The sequence below is a fragment of the Astatotilapia calliptera genome, chromosome 18 (genome assembly GCF_964374335.1).
Source record: "Astatotilapia calliptera chromosome 18, fAstCal68.1, whole genome shotgun sequence".
In the NCBI taxonomy this organism is placed as follows: Eukaryota; Metazoa; Chordata; class Actinopteri; order Cichliformes; family Cichlidae; genus Astatotilapia; species Astatotilapia calliptera.
This window is the reverse complement of record NC_137439.1, coordinates 9,170,310-9,183,724: the sequence shown is the minus strand read 5'-3', so window position 1 is coordinate 9,183,724 and position 13,415 is coordinate 9,170,310. Positions and strand designations below refer to the sequence as shown.

The following is a 13,415-nucleotide window of genomic DNA, read 5'->3' as shown; positions in this document are numbered from 1 at the left end:
TAGTAATCCCTTACTTTACTCGTTACTTGAAAAAAGTAATCAGATTACAGTAACGCGTTACAAGTAACGCGTTACTGCCCATCTCTGCATATGACTGGGTAGCATTAGCAGTTCATAGTCAACAGCTTGTGTTTCTTGTTTTTTAGTATTAAAACATTCAAAGAAATACATCACTTTCTCTTGTGTTTTCAATTGAAGATTTAAGATTGGGTGGACTTCATGGGAATTTTTGGTTTTTAAAGAGGTCACAGGATTCTTGAATTTGGGAATGACTGTTTTAATGTAAAGACCTAATGCTCTTTACTCTACAATATAAGATTTTAGAGTATTTCACAAACTGCAGTATTTTTATTTTTTTAGGAATTAACAATAACAACAATTGTTTATCAAAAATATATAAATGAAATCAGAAATAACAGGTTTGATTTTTTTTTTCCAATGTTTAACAAAATATTAAATCATGAGGTGTAGTCTAAAGCTCTCCACACCTACACTGGTCATCATCCGAAGAAGGATGATGTATCTTGTTGTTTGTCAGATCCAGGAAAATTCAATTTCACCCCACGGCTCTTCCAGCTGAGCAGCACATCTGGAGATTTTGTAGCAAATGAGTTTTTCCACCCGTCCAGAGCTCCAGACCTGGTCAGCTCGCTGCCTTTCCTGCAGGAAGATCTGTACAATGCACCTCAACCTGGTGAGACTGAAACACAAACGTTTGGCGGGTGGGGATTTATATTCTTCTAGTTAAGGCTTCCATCCATCCTTGCTCCATAAGCTTCGAGTGAGGAAACAGGAGTGTTTTAGATAGACATGCCATCCACCTCATTTAAAATCTATAGCAACTGTGTGATGCTGTCATTATCAATATGGACCAAAATCTCTGAAAGTTTTCAGCGTCTTGTTTAACCCACTACTAGCTGAGTATACCTAATAAAGTATCCAGTGATTGGATATAGGGAACCTTCCTAGAGGTAGAAAAAGTGGTGAAGCATATCTGTCTGATGTATGTGCATTTATGTAATTCTTTATTCATTTCCACAATTCATTACTGTTCATTTTTTGGACGATTCAGGGTTTGTGCGTCATTTGTTCATCTGCACAGTTAAGAACAGATTTGTGAGAACACACTGTTTGTGAATGAAGACCAATGTTTTTATTGACTGCTGGGGAATAAAATGAGCAGCTGAGCTGTTATGAAAACAGTTTTATTTTAATTATGTTGAATTATTTGTGGACAAAATACATGCATAAACTGTACTGTGGGAGCTCTAATGTGCAAGAGTATTCATATTCATCATCTCAGCTCAAAGGTTGTTTTTCTTTTCATTTAGTTTAATCTTGTGTCATTTGAGTAAAATATACACCTATGTACATTTCTACAACCTGAACCTTTAGAACACGTCAGTGTTTTAGAATGAGATCAGTTGTATCTGTCCAAGATGGTGCCAGAGAGAGTGAGGATATAAAAATAGCTTCATCCCATCATCTCTTTCTCACATCCTTGCAAAAACAAGATGAAGAGATGTTATTTAGGAACTGATTTTTTGCAAAATGAAAGACACACTTTCAAATCTCATTGTCTTTTTTATCCTCACACTGATGCTCGCACAGACTTAAAGGATCATTTGGGGGGGGGAACACTTTAAAATGTAGATGCGTAACTACAAATCCAGAACATACAGTATGCAGATTACACCGCATATTTCTTACTGTATCTTATGTCTCTGGCACAGCTTTGTTCCTGGTGGATAACTTCCATGAGGTTTACCTGTGGCAGGGCTGGTGGCCTCAGGACAGCGAGAGGACTGGCTCTGCTCATATCCGCTGGGATGCAGACAGGAAGTGCGCGATGGAGACTGTGCTGCAGTACTGCAAACGTGAGGCAAACATCCAGAAACTTTAAAAGCAGAAAAGAAAAACATTAGGAAAAGGTTAATGTGTGATTTAATGAGAACCTTGTGCTGATTTTCTCCTGCAGAGAGGAATGAGAAGAAGCCTCAGAAGTCATACCTGATCCACGCTGGCCTGGAGCCGCTCACCTTCACCAACATGTTTCCCAGCTGGGAGCACAGAGAGGACGTGGCTGAGATTACAGAGAAAGTGAGCAAGACATATTGTTATCCTATACTTTTTCTCTTGGACGTCACTGCAATAGCTTTCCATATTCATGTTCAAAGTAATTCATATTTAGTTTATACTCAGCCTTGCACCCCCTCAGGTCAGTTTCATGTCCGAAACAAGCTATTCTGACTCCCTTCATCCTTCTTTTAAAACATCTTTTTCCGTCCCAAATAAAAAGAAATAAAAAATTAAATAAAACTTCCTTTCTTCCTGCACCTCCTTTTTTATATGCCCTCATCCAAAGTGGAAAATGTGATTAACATTTAGATTATGCTATATTTTTCCTTCCTCACTGATACAAAGCGGTTTCTCACAATTACTACAAAGGAGCCTGTGCATGCTCTGTTGTGGCTGCAGGAGGCGGAGGTGTGTAACCAGATCATCCTGGTGGAGGACGTGTTGGCCCGGCTCTGTCAGAACACCTTCCCTCTGGCTCAGCTGCAGGCCCGGCCGCTGCCAGAGGGAGTTGACCCACTCTGCCTGGAGCTCTACCTGTCTGACCAGGACTTTGAGGTCAGTAAAGTGAAGAAAAACTATTTTACTTTTGCTTTGAAGTTTTTGTTGGCAGCGTTTTAGTCACACAAAAAAATCAGCATGTTTCTTTCCTTTTACCAGATTTTTTTTTTATAACTTTTAAATCTGATAACAATGACAGCTCAGTTGAAATCAAATTAGTCACATGACTTACCTGTGACCTAATTAAAGTAGAAGTGTAATATCTATAGTAGCAGCTTTTTGACACAGTGAGGCATTTTTTCTGAAGTGACATTTTCACTTAGTTATCTTTTATTGATGAGAAAGAAAATATAGCTGATGACATTTTAACACTGTGGCAAACAGGAAAATGTTGCCTGACTGTACCTATAAAAAGCAAAAACTGTATCTGTTTGGTTTGTTCCCTGGAAGTTCCCTGGCCGTTTACAAGTGTGCATTTGCAATTTCACCATCAGCCTCAGACTTACATAGACAGCAGACAACTTCTTTGTCAATCTGTCCTGTCTTACAAGTTTTGAGTTTCGGTCTGTAACCTGGAGGCTAAACAGGAGGATCGTCCCCAGGATGAGAGTGGCAGTGCACAGTTCAGGTGTAAAGTCCTGAGGCCTCTGAGAGGGGACTTTCAGTGCAAAAAGCCTAAATGTGAGGCCACAGACAGACAATTGAAAGGAGCCACACCAGCAAAATGACCTGCTAATCTCCAGTTTTGCCTCTTTTTCGTCTTTGTCCTCTTCCATCATTTTGAGAAGCATACATGCAGATATACTTACAGAATGAAGCTTCCAGAAAGCAAAGAGAAAACAGCAGCAACACTGGAAGTGCTGCAAAGAGACAAACAGACAATTCTGAAATAGATCTCAGCCAATTTTATCTGGTGCATATTTTCTCTTTCTTTTCTTTTTTTATTGGCACAAGCAAAAATAACCTCAGTGATTCACATCAGTGATTTGAGCAGATATGTAGCAGGTACATCAACAAGTATAAATGGTGGAAAACCAGAACTGTACACAGTAACTAACCCTCAGTCATTAAAATCCATCTAACACCATCTAACTCTCACTTTACAGACCAGTTTGTAGGTGGATTCAGGTAAGAAGAGATGCTCGTGTGACTCATCCGCACTGATGACCCGTCCTTCTCTCGAGCACGTCAGCGCTGTGTTTAAAAAAAATCACTCCTGTCTCTTGAGTGTGGTGCTGGTCGAGGAGGAAAGGTTGTGCTTGGCTGCACGATTATGTCTGAAAAGATCATCCAGAAACACCCTTACGCTGCTAGACAGTACTTTATAAAAGCTGCAATCACAAAGGACTTGGCACTTCAACTCCTTCACACAGGAGACAACAAATACAAAATGACACATGATCCAAAATTAGCTTCCATCTCTGCTGGGAGAAAAGATGAAAAGTTACAACTGACCACTTGAATCAGTCAGAGAATTCAGGATTTGATTGGTATGTGCTGTAAGTGTGTACTTTTATACACTTCAGTTAATACCTCAGAGTTGAAGCTATAACTCTAATGTGCTTCTAAAGTCCTTCTTATTATAAATGACATAAAACATTCATAGTTTACAACTCCTTAAATATCCTACATACAGGACTTAAAAATTATTACATTATTTTCTTTTTCCTAAATGATCTTATGTAGGACGGGATTTATAGATAGGCTAAACTTTTCATGTTCATTCAGGGTGTGCCCATAATGGTAAATCCACTGTAGGCTACCTTTAACTCATACCTGCACATCTTAAAAATACAAAATTCTTAGACCAAGTGAGGTGCCATTTTTACAGCAGTGAAAACCCTAAAGATGATGATGACGATGACCTGTCAATAGCTTGACAAGGATGGTTAGTCATCGATGTTGAAGCTAGTGGCTGGAAAGAAATCTAAACTCTGCATTTAGTTTGCTTCAGACGGAGGAGAATGAGATTTCATTTTAGAAAAAACGTGAGATTTTCATGTTATTTTAATATTAATAAACACATCTAGCAGGCGTTCTTAAACTCAGCCTGGATAGACGTATATTTTCATTGTATGTTTGGTCTCAAATTGTATATAAAGTAGTAAAAAGTATTAAAAGCCTTAAATATATATTCTCTGTACCTGTAAACACCCAGTATTGCTCAGAATCGCATCAGGATTATTTGTCACTATTTACTAATATTGTATAGAAAAAAACCATCAGGAAATTATGGATTTTATGTAATGTTATAATTAATAATAGTTAGTTACATCCTAGTGAGTTAAGAGGTCGCTTATCTCTTGATGTTTTCCTTGGTGGGAGCGGGTTTAGACTTTGAAATGATGTGTTTATGCTCTTGTGATAATTGACAGGTTTTATCTGCGCAGCTGCAGTTTATCTCTCCGACCACGCCGCACTCCTTCCACACTTCTCTGCTCCTGCAGCTTTTCTCTTTGCACGCACGCACACAACTTCTACCTTTCCTCTCAGTGCAAATAAATGCTCTTTAGTGATTCACTGTTATCTGCACTGCAGTCTGACTCACTATCTGTCTGTGGAGCACAACATGGAGGCATGAAAAAACACCAACACTGGATGGAGTTGATTTGTTTCCCCACAGGGCACAAGATATCACGTCATGTTAGAGAATCAGTGAATTAGCAGATGTGATTGTACAAGAAAATATTTGAAAATATTGTTTTCCTATTTATATTAAACTGAACTTTTCTGAAAATTGTGCGCTCTGAAACATCTCACTGTGAAAGTACCAAAAAATGTATAATCACTAAGCACCTACTCATCTGTTTATCCATGAAATGATCCAGTGCAAAGTGCAAAGGACAACATCCTGCAGATATGGCGCTGGAGCTTCACTCAATCAAACATGATTGATCAGGTGATTTGAGCACTTCTAAAGACGCTGATCTCCTGAATTTTCATTGCAAAGGTGAAGATAGATAGATAGCCAGCCAAAAAGGTGTTTGGTCTATCATCTGGACACAGGAAAGAGAACAAGGATACAGGAAACAGAGAAGAGTATTCCAAGGAAGAGGTTTGCAAAGAAGAAGTGGGATGTGAGGCTGAATAACAAGGAAGGAGAAAGGATTTGCATCCACAGAGACCGACGTAGGGCACATCGGACATCTGAAGAAGCTTTTATGCAAACATGAAGCTGTGGATGCTTAAAACAGCTTGATCTAATTAGGGTTGGGCAGATAGGCACAAAGGATAGAATTAGGAAGCAAAATCAATGATCATGTGAATAAACTAACCTTCAGAGTAAAACAGGAAGTAGGAAAAAGGCATACCTACACAAGAAGACTGAAACTAAACATGATAAGAGAGACATTTAAATGTTTCCTGTCTTAGACTTTTATCAAATTATATTTTTTGGTGCTTTGACAGTCAGTGTTTCATCAAATGCACCTGCTAACAAAACTTAACACATTCAGGGTGTGTTAGTATAAAACAAAGGCTGAATTTTGTCACCGAACAACAATATTGATCATGTTGAACCATTATTAGTTAGTTAAATTGCCATCTCTCCTCTCTGAGGCTGTGCTTGGCATTCAGTGATGATCCTATCACACTGCCTGTGTTCTCTTCTGAAACGTTTGTCTCTTTTTCTGACCCCAGAAAGCTTTGGAGGTGAAGAGAGAGGAATATGAACGTCTGCCAGGGTGGAAGCAAGTGAACTTAAAGAAGGCCAAAGGACTGTTTTAATCGTGTTTTTAATAGGAGTTGGTACGTGAAGAGGTACAAGAGAGGACAGTCAAGAGGGAGATGCGAGAAGAAGCCGCAGAGAGATGAACCTGCTTTTGATCTGATACGAGGAGAATGAGACTGGAGATGCACTCGCCTCGCTTATAGTGATGTTTTACTTCTCAACTTTGTCGTTACTTAACAAAATGAAATTCAAGCGGTATAACAAGCAGGTTAAAAAAAAAAAGACACCTGGCTTTGTTGCATACATGGCTTTTATGTGTGTCATAGCACTAAAATCACCGCTTATGGACTCGTCAAAGAAAAAGACTTGGACGCTTGTTGTCAGAGTGCCATGCTGTGGTTGTGTATGTGTGCGACTGTATATAATGTTTGTGTGCAACGTTAATTTGTGTAAAACTGTGTGTAGGTGCGCCTGTGACTTTGTATCTATGTAAAAACGAGTCCTGTCGTGTCAGATGTTGTAAGGAAAGTCGTCACTTCTTCTGTCCACACTGTCTGGATGCTGCCAGGCCTCATAGGTAACTCATATTGCTCAAAACTGCTGAAGTGACCCTGGTTTATTGGGCACCTGAGAGTTTCATTAGGAGAGAAACAGCAGCTTGAAGAATCTGATTGTATAGTGCCTTGCTTTTTGTGTACAGTTTATATACAGAAATTCTAGTCTGCATTTTTAAAGACTTTCTTTGTGATATAAGACATAGTGAATTAAATCACAATAATGCTCAACTCAGAAGTGGAGTCATTTGTGTCCTTGCTGCATACACTTTCATTTCATTGCATCATATCTCCAAAATACAGATTCTATCATGCTATCAGGAAAGAGTGAAGGGGGAAACTATAGCAACTGTTCCAAGTATTTTTACATAACTCAGTTTTTCCTTTTTCACTTTTTTTTTCACAATTTTTTTTCTGGTGGTTGTAATGAACTACTGGACTCTGCCCTCTTCTTTTGATCTAACTTGAAGATTAAAATAAAAAAATTATCATAAAATGTTTTCCTAATTCCAAAGACGCTGTGATGCAGAGTAGAATATAAATAGGAACTGAATGCAATGATTCTATATTTTTTTCACAGCACAGCACAAAAAACATCAAGTGTTTGAACTTTGAGGGGGAAAAAATGTCAGTTTAAATTTCCTGGTAGCAACATGTCTCAGAACACTTGGGCCAGTGTAGCATCCCCACTTCTTTTGGAAACTACTGTTAAATGTTTGGGAACAGACCCGTTGCTGTGCTTCTGGGGGAGGAATATTGTTGGGACAGTGTAGTTTTTGTGTATTTTTTGTTTGATGGTGCAATAAGTCTTTTCAACCTGAAAGGTGAAAGGCCTGCAAGTGCTCCTGAGCGCAGTGATTTTCATGACAGAATCAATCATGGAAATCACTGCATGTGCTGCTTGAGGCAGCCTCTCTGAATCTTTTGATGATATTAAGCACTGCAAATAATGAGATAAGCATAGAAAGGCCTTTTTTTTTCCAGAAACTGTAAGTTTAATGCAAGTTTATTTTGTGAAAAATCTAACTGGTCCTATCAGGACAGCTGAAAAATCTTCTGCTGATTAAAGAAAACGAAAAAAAAAATTAGGTGCCCAGTGTCCGAAGTCTCTGTGGATTAACTATCATTTCAAATTTCTTTTTCTATTCTGTGTATCAACTTTTAATTGCAGTGGGGAGAACTTATAGATGTTTTTTCTAAGGTTTACTTTGAGATTTGTGTGTTGTGCTGAATAGTGTAAACTAAAGACAATTAAAATGTGGGGTATTATCTCAATATCCGGACATGGGTGTAAAAAATCTGTACTATTCCACACCTGGACGTTTGTTTACCCTAACGCACCTGCTTAGCCCGTGTCAGCCTGTTAGACGGTTTCAGCGCCCTCTGCCGGACACCATTTAGCATTACATTAGCTGGATTCAACAGTTTTACTACTGCAGTCACTCGGTAACATTGGTGCTTATTTACCAAAATATATTCCAGCAGAGAGAGCTGAACAGAACAGAGTCTGCGCAGACTTCGTCATGACGCGCATTGATCGGGTAGGGGTCTGGAGTCTGAGAGAGCGAACAACGTGCTTTAGATTAACCGGTTTTAGTAAAACAGTAATCCATCCGCCTCGGTAAGTTTTGTTTTTAAGACAGAGAAGAAAATCTGAAGACATGCAGGCCACTCCCAGTTATGCGTCTGTGCTCAGATGTTTTGAAAGTGTATATAAAATACGCTTCTTCTTTTGCACAGCGAATACCTTCGTCAGAGCTGGCGTGGAGATCTCTGCAGAAGTTTAGCACTATTTAAAGTATAGTTTATTTTCTGGAAGATTTACCCAGATTCTGCAGTATAGTTTCAGACTTAAACTAATTAAAAGTGCGATTTTTTTTCTTTTTAAAGGGAGCAAGTTTCGACTTTACTGTTTTCCTGCAGAGGTTTGTTTTAGCTTTACTGCGTTTGTGTTACACCGCGCTTAAATTTTTTTGCGCTTCTACCCTAAATTTTTTTGGTAGTCGTTCTCCTTTGGTGAATTTTGACCTTTACTACAAGCATAATTTCACTAGACTGTAAATTTACTTTAACTATCATCTTGCTGAAGACAGTCGACTATGATGGCATTATATGGGAAATTGCGCTTCCCTCTGTTTGTTTCAGTATTAAAATGCACGATACAATCTAATAGTAAATATCAAAAATACATTTATGGAAGGTTGTTTCTTTTCTGTTTAACAATAATCACCAACGAAGAAGACGCACTACCACAAAACCTAGGGTAGAAGCGCAAAAATATTTAAACGACCTTTAGCCTAAAAAAACTTGGATCTGTCCGCCTGTGTGATTTATTTGAGAGGAGATTGGTTGTTGCATGGACATGATCCAAGGGCATGTCGGAGCACTGGGCGTAGGTTCAACACCTGTTTAACTGATTGTTAATACAAACAGCTATTTAGCCATCCAGTGGCCTGCTGAGTTTCCAAACCGAATTTCTGTTAATACTGTGGTCCACCTGCAGTATCTTTACAGCCCACCAGAGGGCCCCAGCCCACACTTTGGGAATCCCTGCTTTAGGAAATTACTTTGGATGCTAGAATGTAGGGAAAAAAAATGACCTTTCACATCCAGTAACTATGTGAAAGGTCATCAAAATGCACCTGTGAGAGTTTTCTCCAGTGACTGATCAGAGCAGGAAAAATACCCAGTGTATTATTGCTTGTTTCTTTTTCTCTGCATCATTGGCATTAAATTTATGAAGTTTTACTACTGAAAATTTTGATATATCCCAGTAGACAGCTGAATTAAAATTAAATAGGTTGCTGTTTGTAACAAAGCTGAAATGTAATTTTCAGCCTTTAAAATTTCATGTGGTTAAAAAGTTGTGAGATTTAAAAAATGCTGGGACATTAAAAAGTGCCACATTTTGACCTAACACTGTATACTTTCTGGTCTGTAACTCCAGTAATCTACATAGTATGTAGCATTGCGTCCTCAAATATACTGAAGTTAAAACAAAATGATCTGATTCTGATGGTGTCGAGTGGGAAGCATTCCAAGAATGTTTCTTTTTTATTTTCCTTGCAATGACCCATTTGTCCAAATATTGAACATTCATGGAGTTCAGTCTTTGATCTTTCAGAAAAGATGTCCTCCCAAGTCAGGCTGAGGCTGCTGCCGAGCACCAGGTGTCTGTTTGATGAGCCCGTTCAGCTGAAAGTGGCCGGGCTGCGGTCAAGGCAGGTGGTCACAATCAGAGCCACATCGACCGACGACAGAGAAGTGGTGTTCAGCTCTTCAGCCACTTACAGGGCAGATGATGGCGGAGAGGTCGACCTGAACCGAGACCCCTCACTCAACGGGAGCTACGTTGGAGTGCAGCCCATGGGTCTGCTGCAGTCACTGAAGGCAGACACTTTGCACAAGTACTTCTTCAAGAACAAAGCTCTGAACCCTCACGTGGTGAAGTTTTCTGTGCATGAGCAGGAGGCGGATGGCAGGATACTGGCAGAAGAGACAAACGAGAGGTTTTTGATGGGAGACGGGGTCAGTCGGGACCCAGTCAAAGAGGGGAACATACGAGGAGTCTTGTTTACACCCCCAGGTACAGTATGTGGTTTTCCACTTAGAAGTATTCACTATCATTACAGTGGGCCCCCTTTTTTTTTTCTTTTTTTTTTTTAACAGGTGGCGAAGGTATATTTTCTGCAAAGGGTACATCACTTTTCTTGATTCAATTTCAATTCAATTTTATTTATATAGCGCCAAATCACAACAACAGTCGCCTCAAAGTATTTATATTGTAAGGCAGACCCTACAATAATACATACAAAGAATAACCCAACAATCAAATGACCCCCTATGAGCAAGAACTTTGGCGACAGTGGGAAGGAAAAACTGCCTTTTAACAGGAAGAAACCTCCCGCAGAACCAGGCTCAGGGAGGGGCGGGGCCATCTGGGGTGAGAGAAGGAAGACAGGATAGAAGACATGTTGTGGAAGAGAGACAGAGATTAATAACAGATGTCTTAAAAGATGTCTCAGTTCCTAAAATGCATCTGGAGGACAGAGGAGGGGGTGGCTTGTCAGATTAGCTGTAATCATATTTGCACAGCTGTATCCTTTGTAGAAGTACTTATTGTACTACTTTGGGAAGTTATTTAAAAGTATCCTTAAATATAAAAAAAATGTGTTTAACACCTCTGAGATCATAAAATACAGCACTAATTGGGCTGTAATGAAACTATATGATGAAACTTACACCAAAATCACGATACATGAGTGAAAAACATTTTAATTCATATTTAAACTGGAAAACATAGATGAAGTGTTGAATATGGATCTTTTATTGTAGGGCTTTAGGTTAAAGTTGCACATTATGCATGATTATAACCTACTTACATGAAACTTTTGTTGTCTGTGTTCTAGGAGAAGGTCCGTTCCCTGCTGTGCTGGATCTGGGCACCTTCATGTCTGAGAAAAGAGCCTGTTTGTTGGCCAACAAAGGGTTTTTGGTCCTCACGATTGCTGTGTTCAGTGACAGACAAAATATGAAAGAGATACATCTGGACCCCTTTAAAGAAGCCGTGGATTTCTTACGCCACCACCCCAAGGTGGGTCCAGTGGGTGACACTTAAGCTAGCAGCGTAACTTTACAAGAACCCATGTAACTGTGTGTTCAGACCGAATGTGAAGCAAATGTTTTTGTTTTTTTTTTGGGGGGGGGGAATGATTGCATGCGTAGTCTGTGAAATGCAGTGAACTGGTTAAAAATCAGTCAGGTTTGAAGAATTGCTTGGCAAAAAGTGAGACACTGCTTTAGGGAGTCCTAGTTATGTGTAGTTACGAGTTATGTGCCAGAACACCCATTTTTTTCTTTAAACTGTTCCAGTTTAAATGCCCAGCAGGTCACAACTTTTAATACTTTGGAATTGCCGGTTTCTGAGCTCTGTGTGTTATTTCACAGGCGGGCAGTAAAGGAGTCGGCATAATATCAAGATCAAAGGGAACAGATATCGCGCTCTCTCTTGCTGCATTCGTGCCCGGTGTGGAGGCCTTAGTTTGGATCAATGGCACCAGTGCCAGTGTGGGCACTCCCCTCTACTACAAGAAACAGCAGATCCTCTCACCCTTAATGTTTGACTTCAGCAAGGTGATTACCACCAAGTCTGGAGCAAACCTTATCAAGTATGCTACTGAAGATCCCCTGGAAGAGAAGAACAAAGGAAGCCTCGTCCCCATTGAACGAGCCAAGAGCCAGTTTCTCTTTGTGGCTGCAGAGGATGACCTCAACTGGGACAGCAAGGCCTACATGGACCAGATGGTGGAGAGACTGAAGCGTCGTGGGAAGGAGAACTTTGAGACTGTTTTTTATCCTGGAGCTGGACATTTGCTGGAGCCACCCTATGGACCCTTCTGTTCCTCTGCTTTCCATGGGATGCTTAGCTTCTCAGTGGTGTGGGGAGGGGAGCCCAGGGCCCACGCAGCAGCAGAGATCCACCTGTGGAAGAAGATAGAGGAGTTCTTTAGAACTCACCTGAGTTGTGATGCTGCACAGGCTAAAGCCAATTTATAAACAGGATTTGAAAGATAAAACAAAAAACAACTATTGAATATATTATTTTATTTGCTTGTGAATATTTTCTGTTCTGTCTTTGAATGCATTTCATGTTTGATTTTAATATCAGAATACTTTAATAATTCCTCAGGGAATTATGTGGGTTACAGTTACTCCAGGACAACAGTAAATGGCCTGTATTTGTATAGCGCTTTTCTAGTCCCCAAGGACCCCAAAGCGCTTTATACATCCAGTCATTCGCCCATTCACACACACATTCACACACTGGTGATGGCAAGCTACACTGTAGCCACAGCCACCCTGGGGCGCACTGACAGAGGCAGTAACTTCTTCCTCACCTCATCAAGCTCTTCTGACTGCTGCTGAGCTCCAAAGCTTTTTACCTGCTTGGAATTTGTGTTGACTGAATACATAAATTCATAAATCAAGTTTAATACAATGGCAGCAAAGATTAAAAGAAATATTTGTGTTCAGCTTGTGAGTGACCATCCTACAGCTATCTGGGTGAGGTCACTACCAGAAAACAGCAAGGAAGGAGACCAAAGACGCCACCTGGGAGATATCGCTACAGAATAAATGTTACAATACAAATGCGAACACACAGGAAAAAAAGGTTAAACCATACAAGACCAACTCCAAGTTAAAGAACTGCATTATTATAGCACATTTCTAAAGTATATTTCACTACCACAGTAGTACAAGGATGAAAATGGCACCACAGAAAACTAGCACATTACTCATCAATGCTGCTCTTTTTTATGATAAATAACAATGTATTTTAAAATACTGATGTATTGAAAAACAAGACAAATTAAGTGTAAAAACCTTTGACTTGTGGTTGTGAAAGTATTTGCACCACTATCAACTACAGCAGACTCCAAATGCGATTTTGTCATCCTTTAATAGGTAGAAAATGGAGAAATTAAAGTAGAAATGACTAAGTCCTACATTTGTGAGTGTTAAACAAATGTATTCCTGCTTCAGCATTTAACTGTAATGACAGATTAACTGCTAACAGACATTATCTGTTTATTAAACTCAAGAATTAAACATAA

The 13,415-nt window shown here is 39.6% G+C and overlaps 2 protein-coding genes across 24 annotated transcripts in view; both read left to right on the top strand.

The window, feature by feature from the left end:
- LOC113011185 (supervillin) overlaps nt 1-7,036 on the top strand; it is a 56,076-nt gene extending 49,040 nt beyond the window's left edge. For 15 of the 22 annotated variants that reach the window (XM_080292500.1, XM_080292486.1, XM_080292495.1 and 12 more), the window contains 5 exons: nt 539-694; nt 1,734-1,877; nt 1,979-2,100; nt 2,449-2,634; nt 6,217-7,036. In XM_080292500.1, coding sequence (XP_080148626.1) covers nt 539-694; nt 1,734-1,877; nt 1,979-2,100; nt 2,449-2,634; nt 6,217-6,303 — 695 coding nt within the window. In that variant the 3' untranslated portion in view covers nt 6,304-7,036. Of the gene's footprint in view, nt 1-538; nt 695-1,733; nt 1,878-1,978; nt 2,101-2,448; nt 2,635-3,683; nt 3,706-6,216 lie in introns of all 22 variants that reach the window. The other 7 variants (XM_026150602.2, XM_026150609.2, XM_026150610.2 and 4 more) reach the window with 2 other exon arrangements.
- A 1,235-nt stretch (nt 7,037-8,271) lies between these two features.
- On the top strand, nt 8,272-13,415 carry LOC113011187 (acyl-coenzyme A thioesterase 1-like). Of its 2 annotated transcripts, none has more exons than XM_026150614.2 (4): nt 8,272-8,422; nt 9,926-10,387; nt 11,211-11,395; nt 11,749-13,415. In XM_026150614.2, the coding sequence occupies exons 2-4, from the start codon at nt 9,931-9,933 to the stop codon at nt 12,355-12,357; spliced, it is 1,251 nt and encodes a 416-aa protein (XP_026006399.2). In that variant the 5' UTR covers nt 8,272-8,422; nt 9,926-9,930; the 3' UTR covers nt 12,358-13,415. The 2 variants fall into 2 exon arrangements, with proteins under 2 accessions (XP_026006399.2, XP_026006400.2); XM_026150615.2 differs by lacking the exon at nt 8,272-8,422 and adding an exon at nt 8,555-8,726.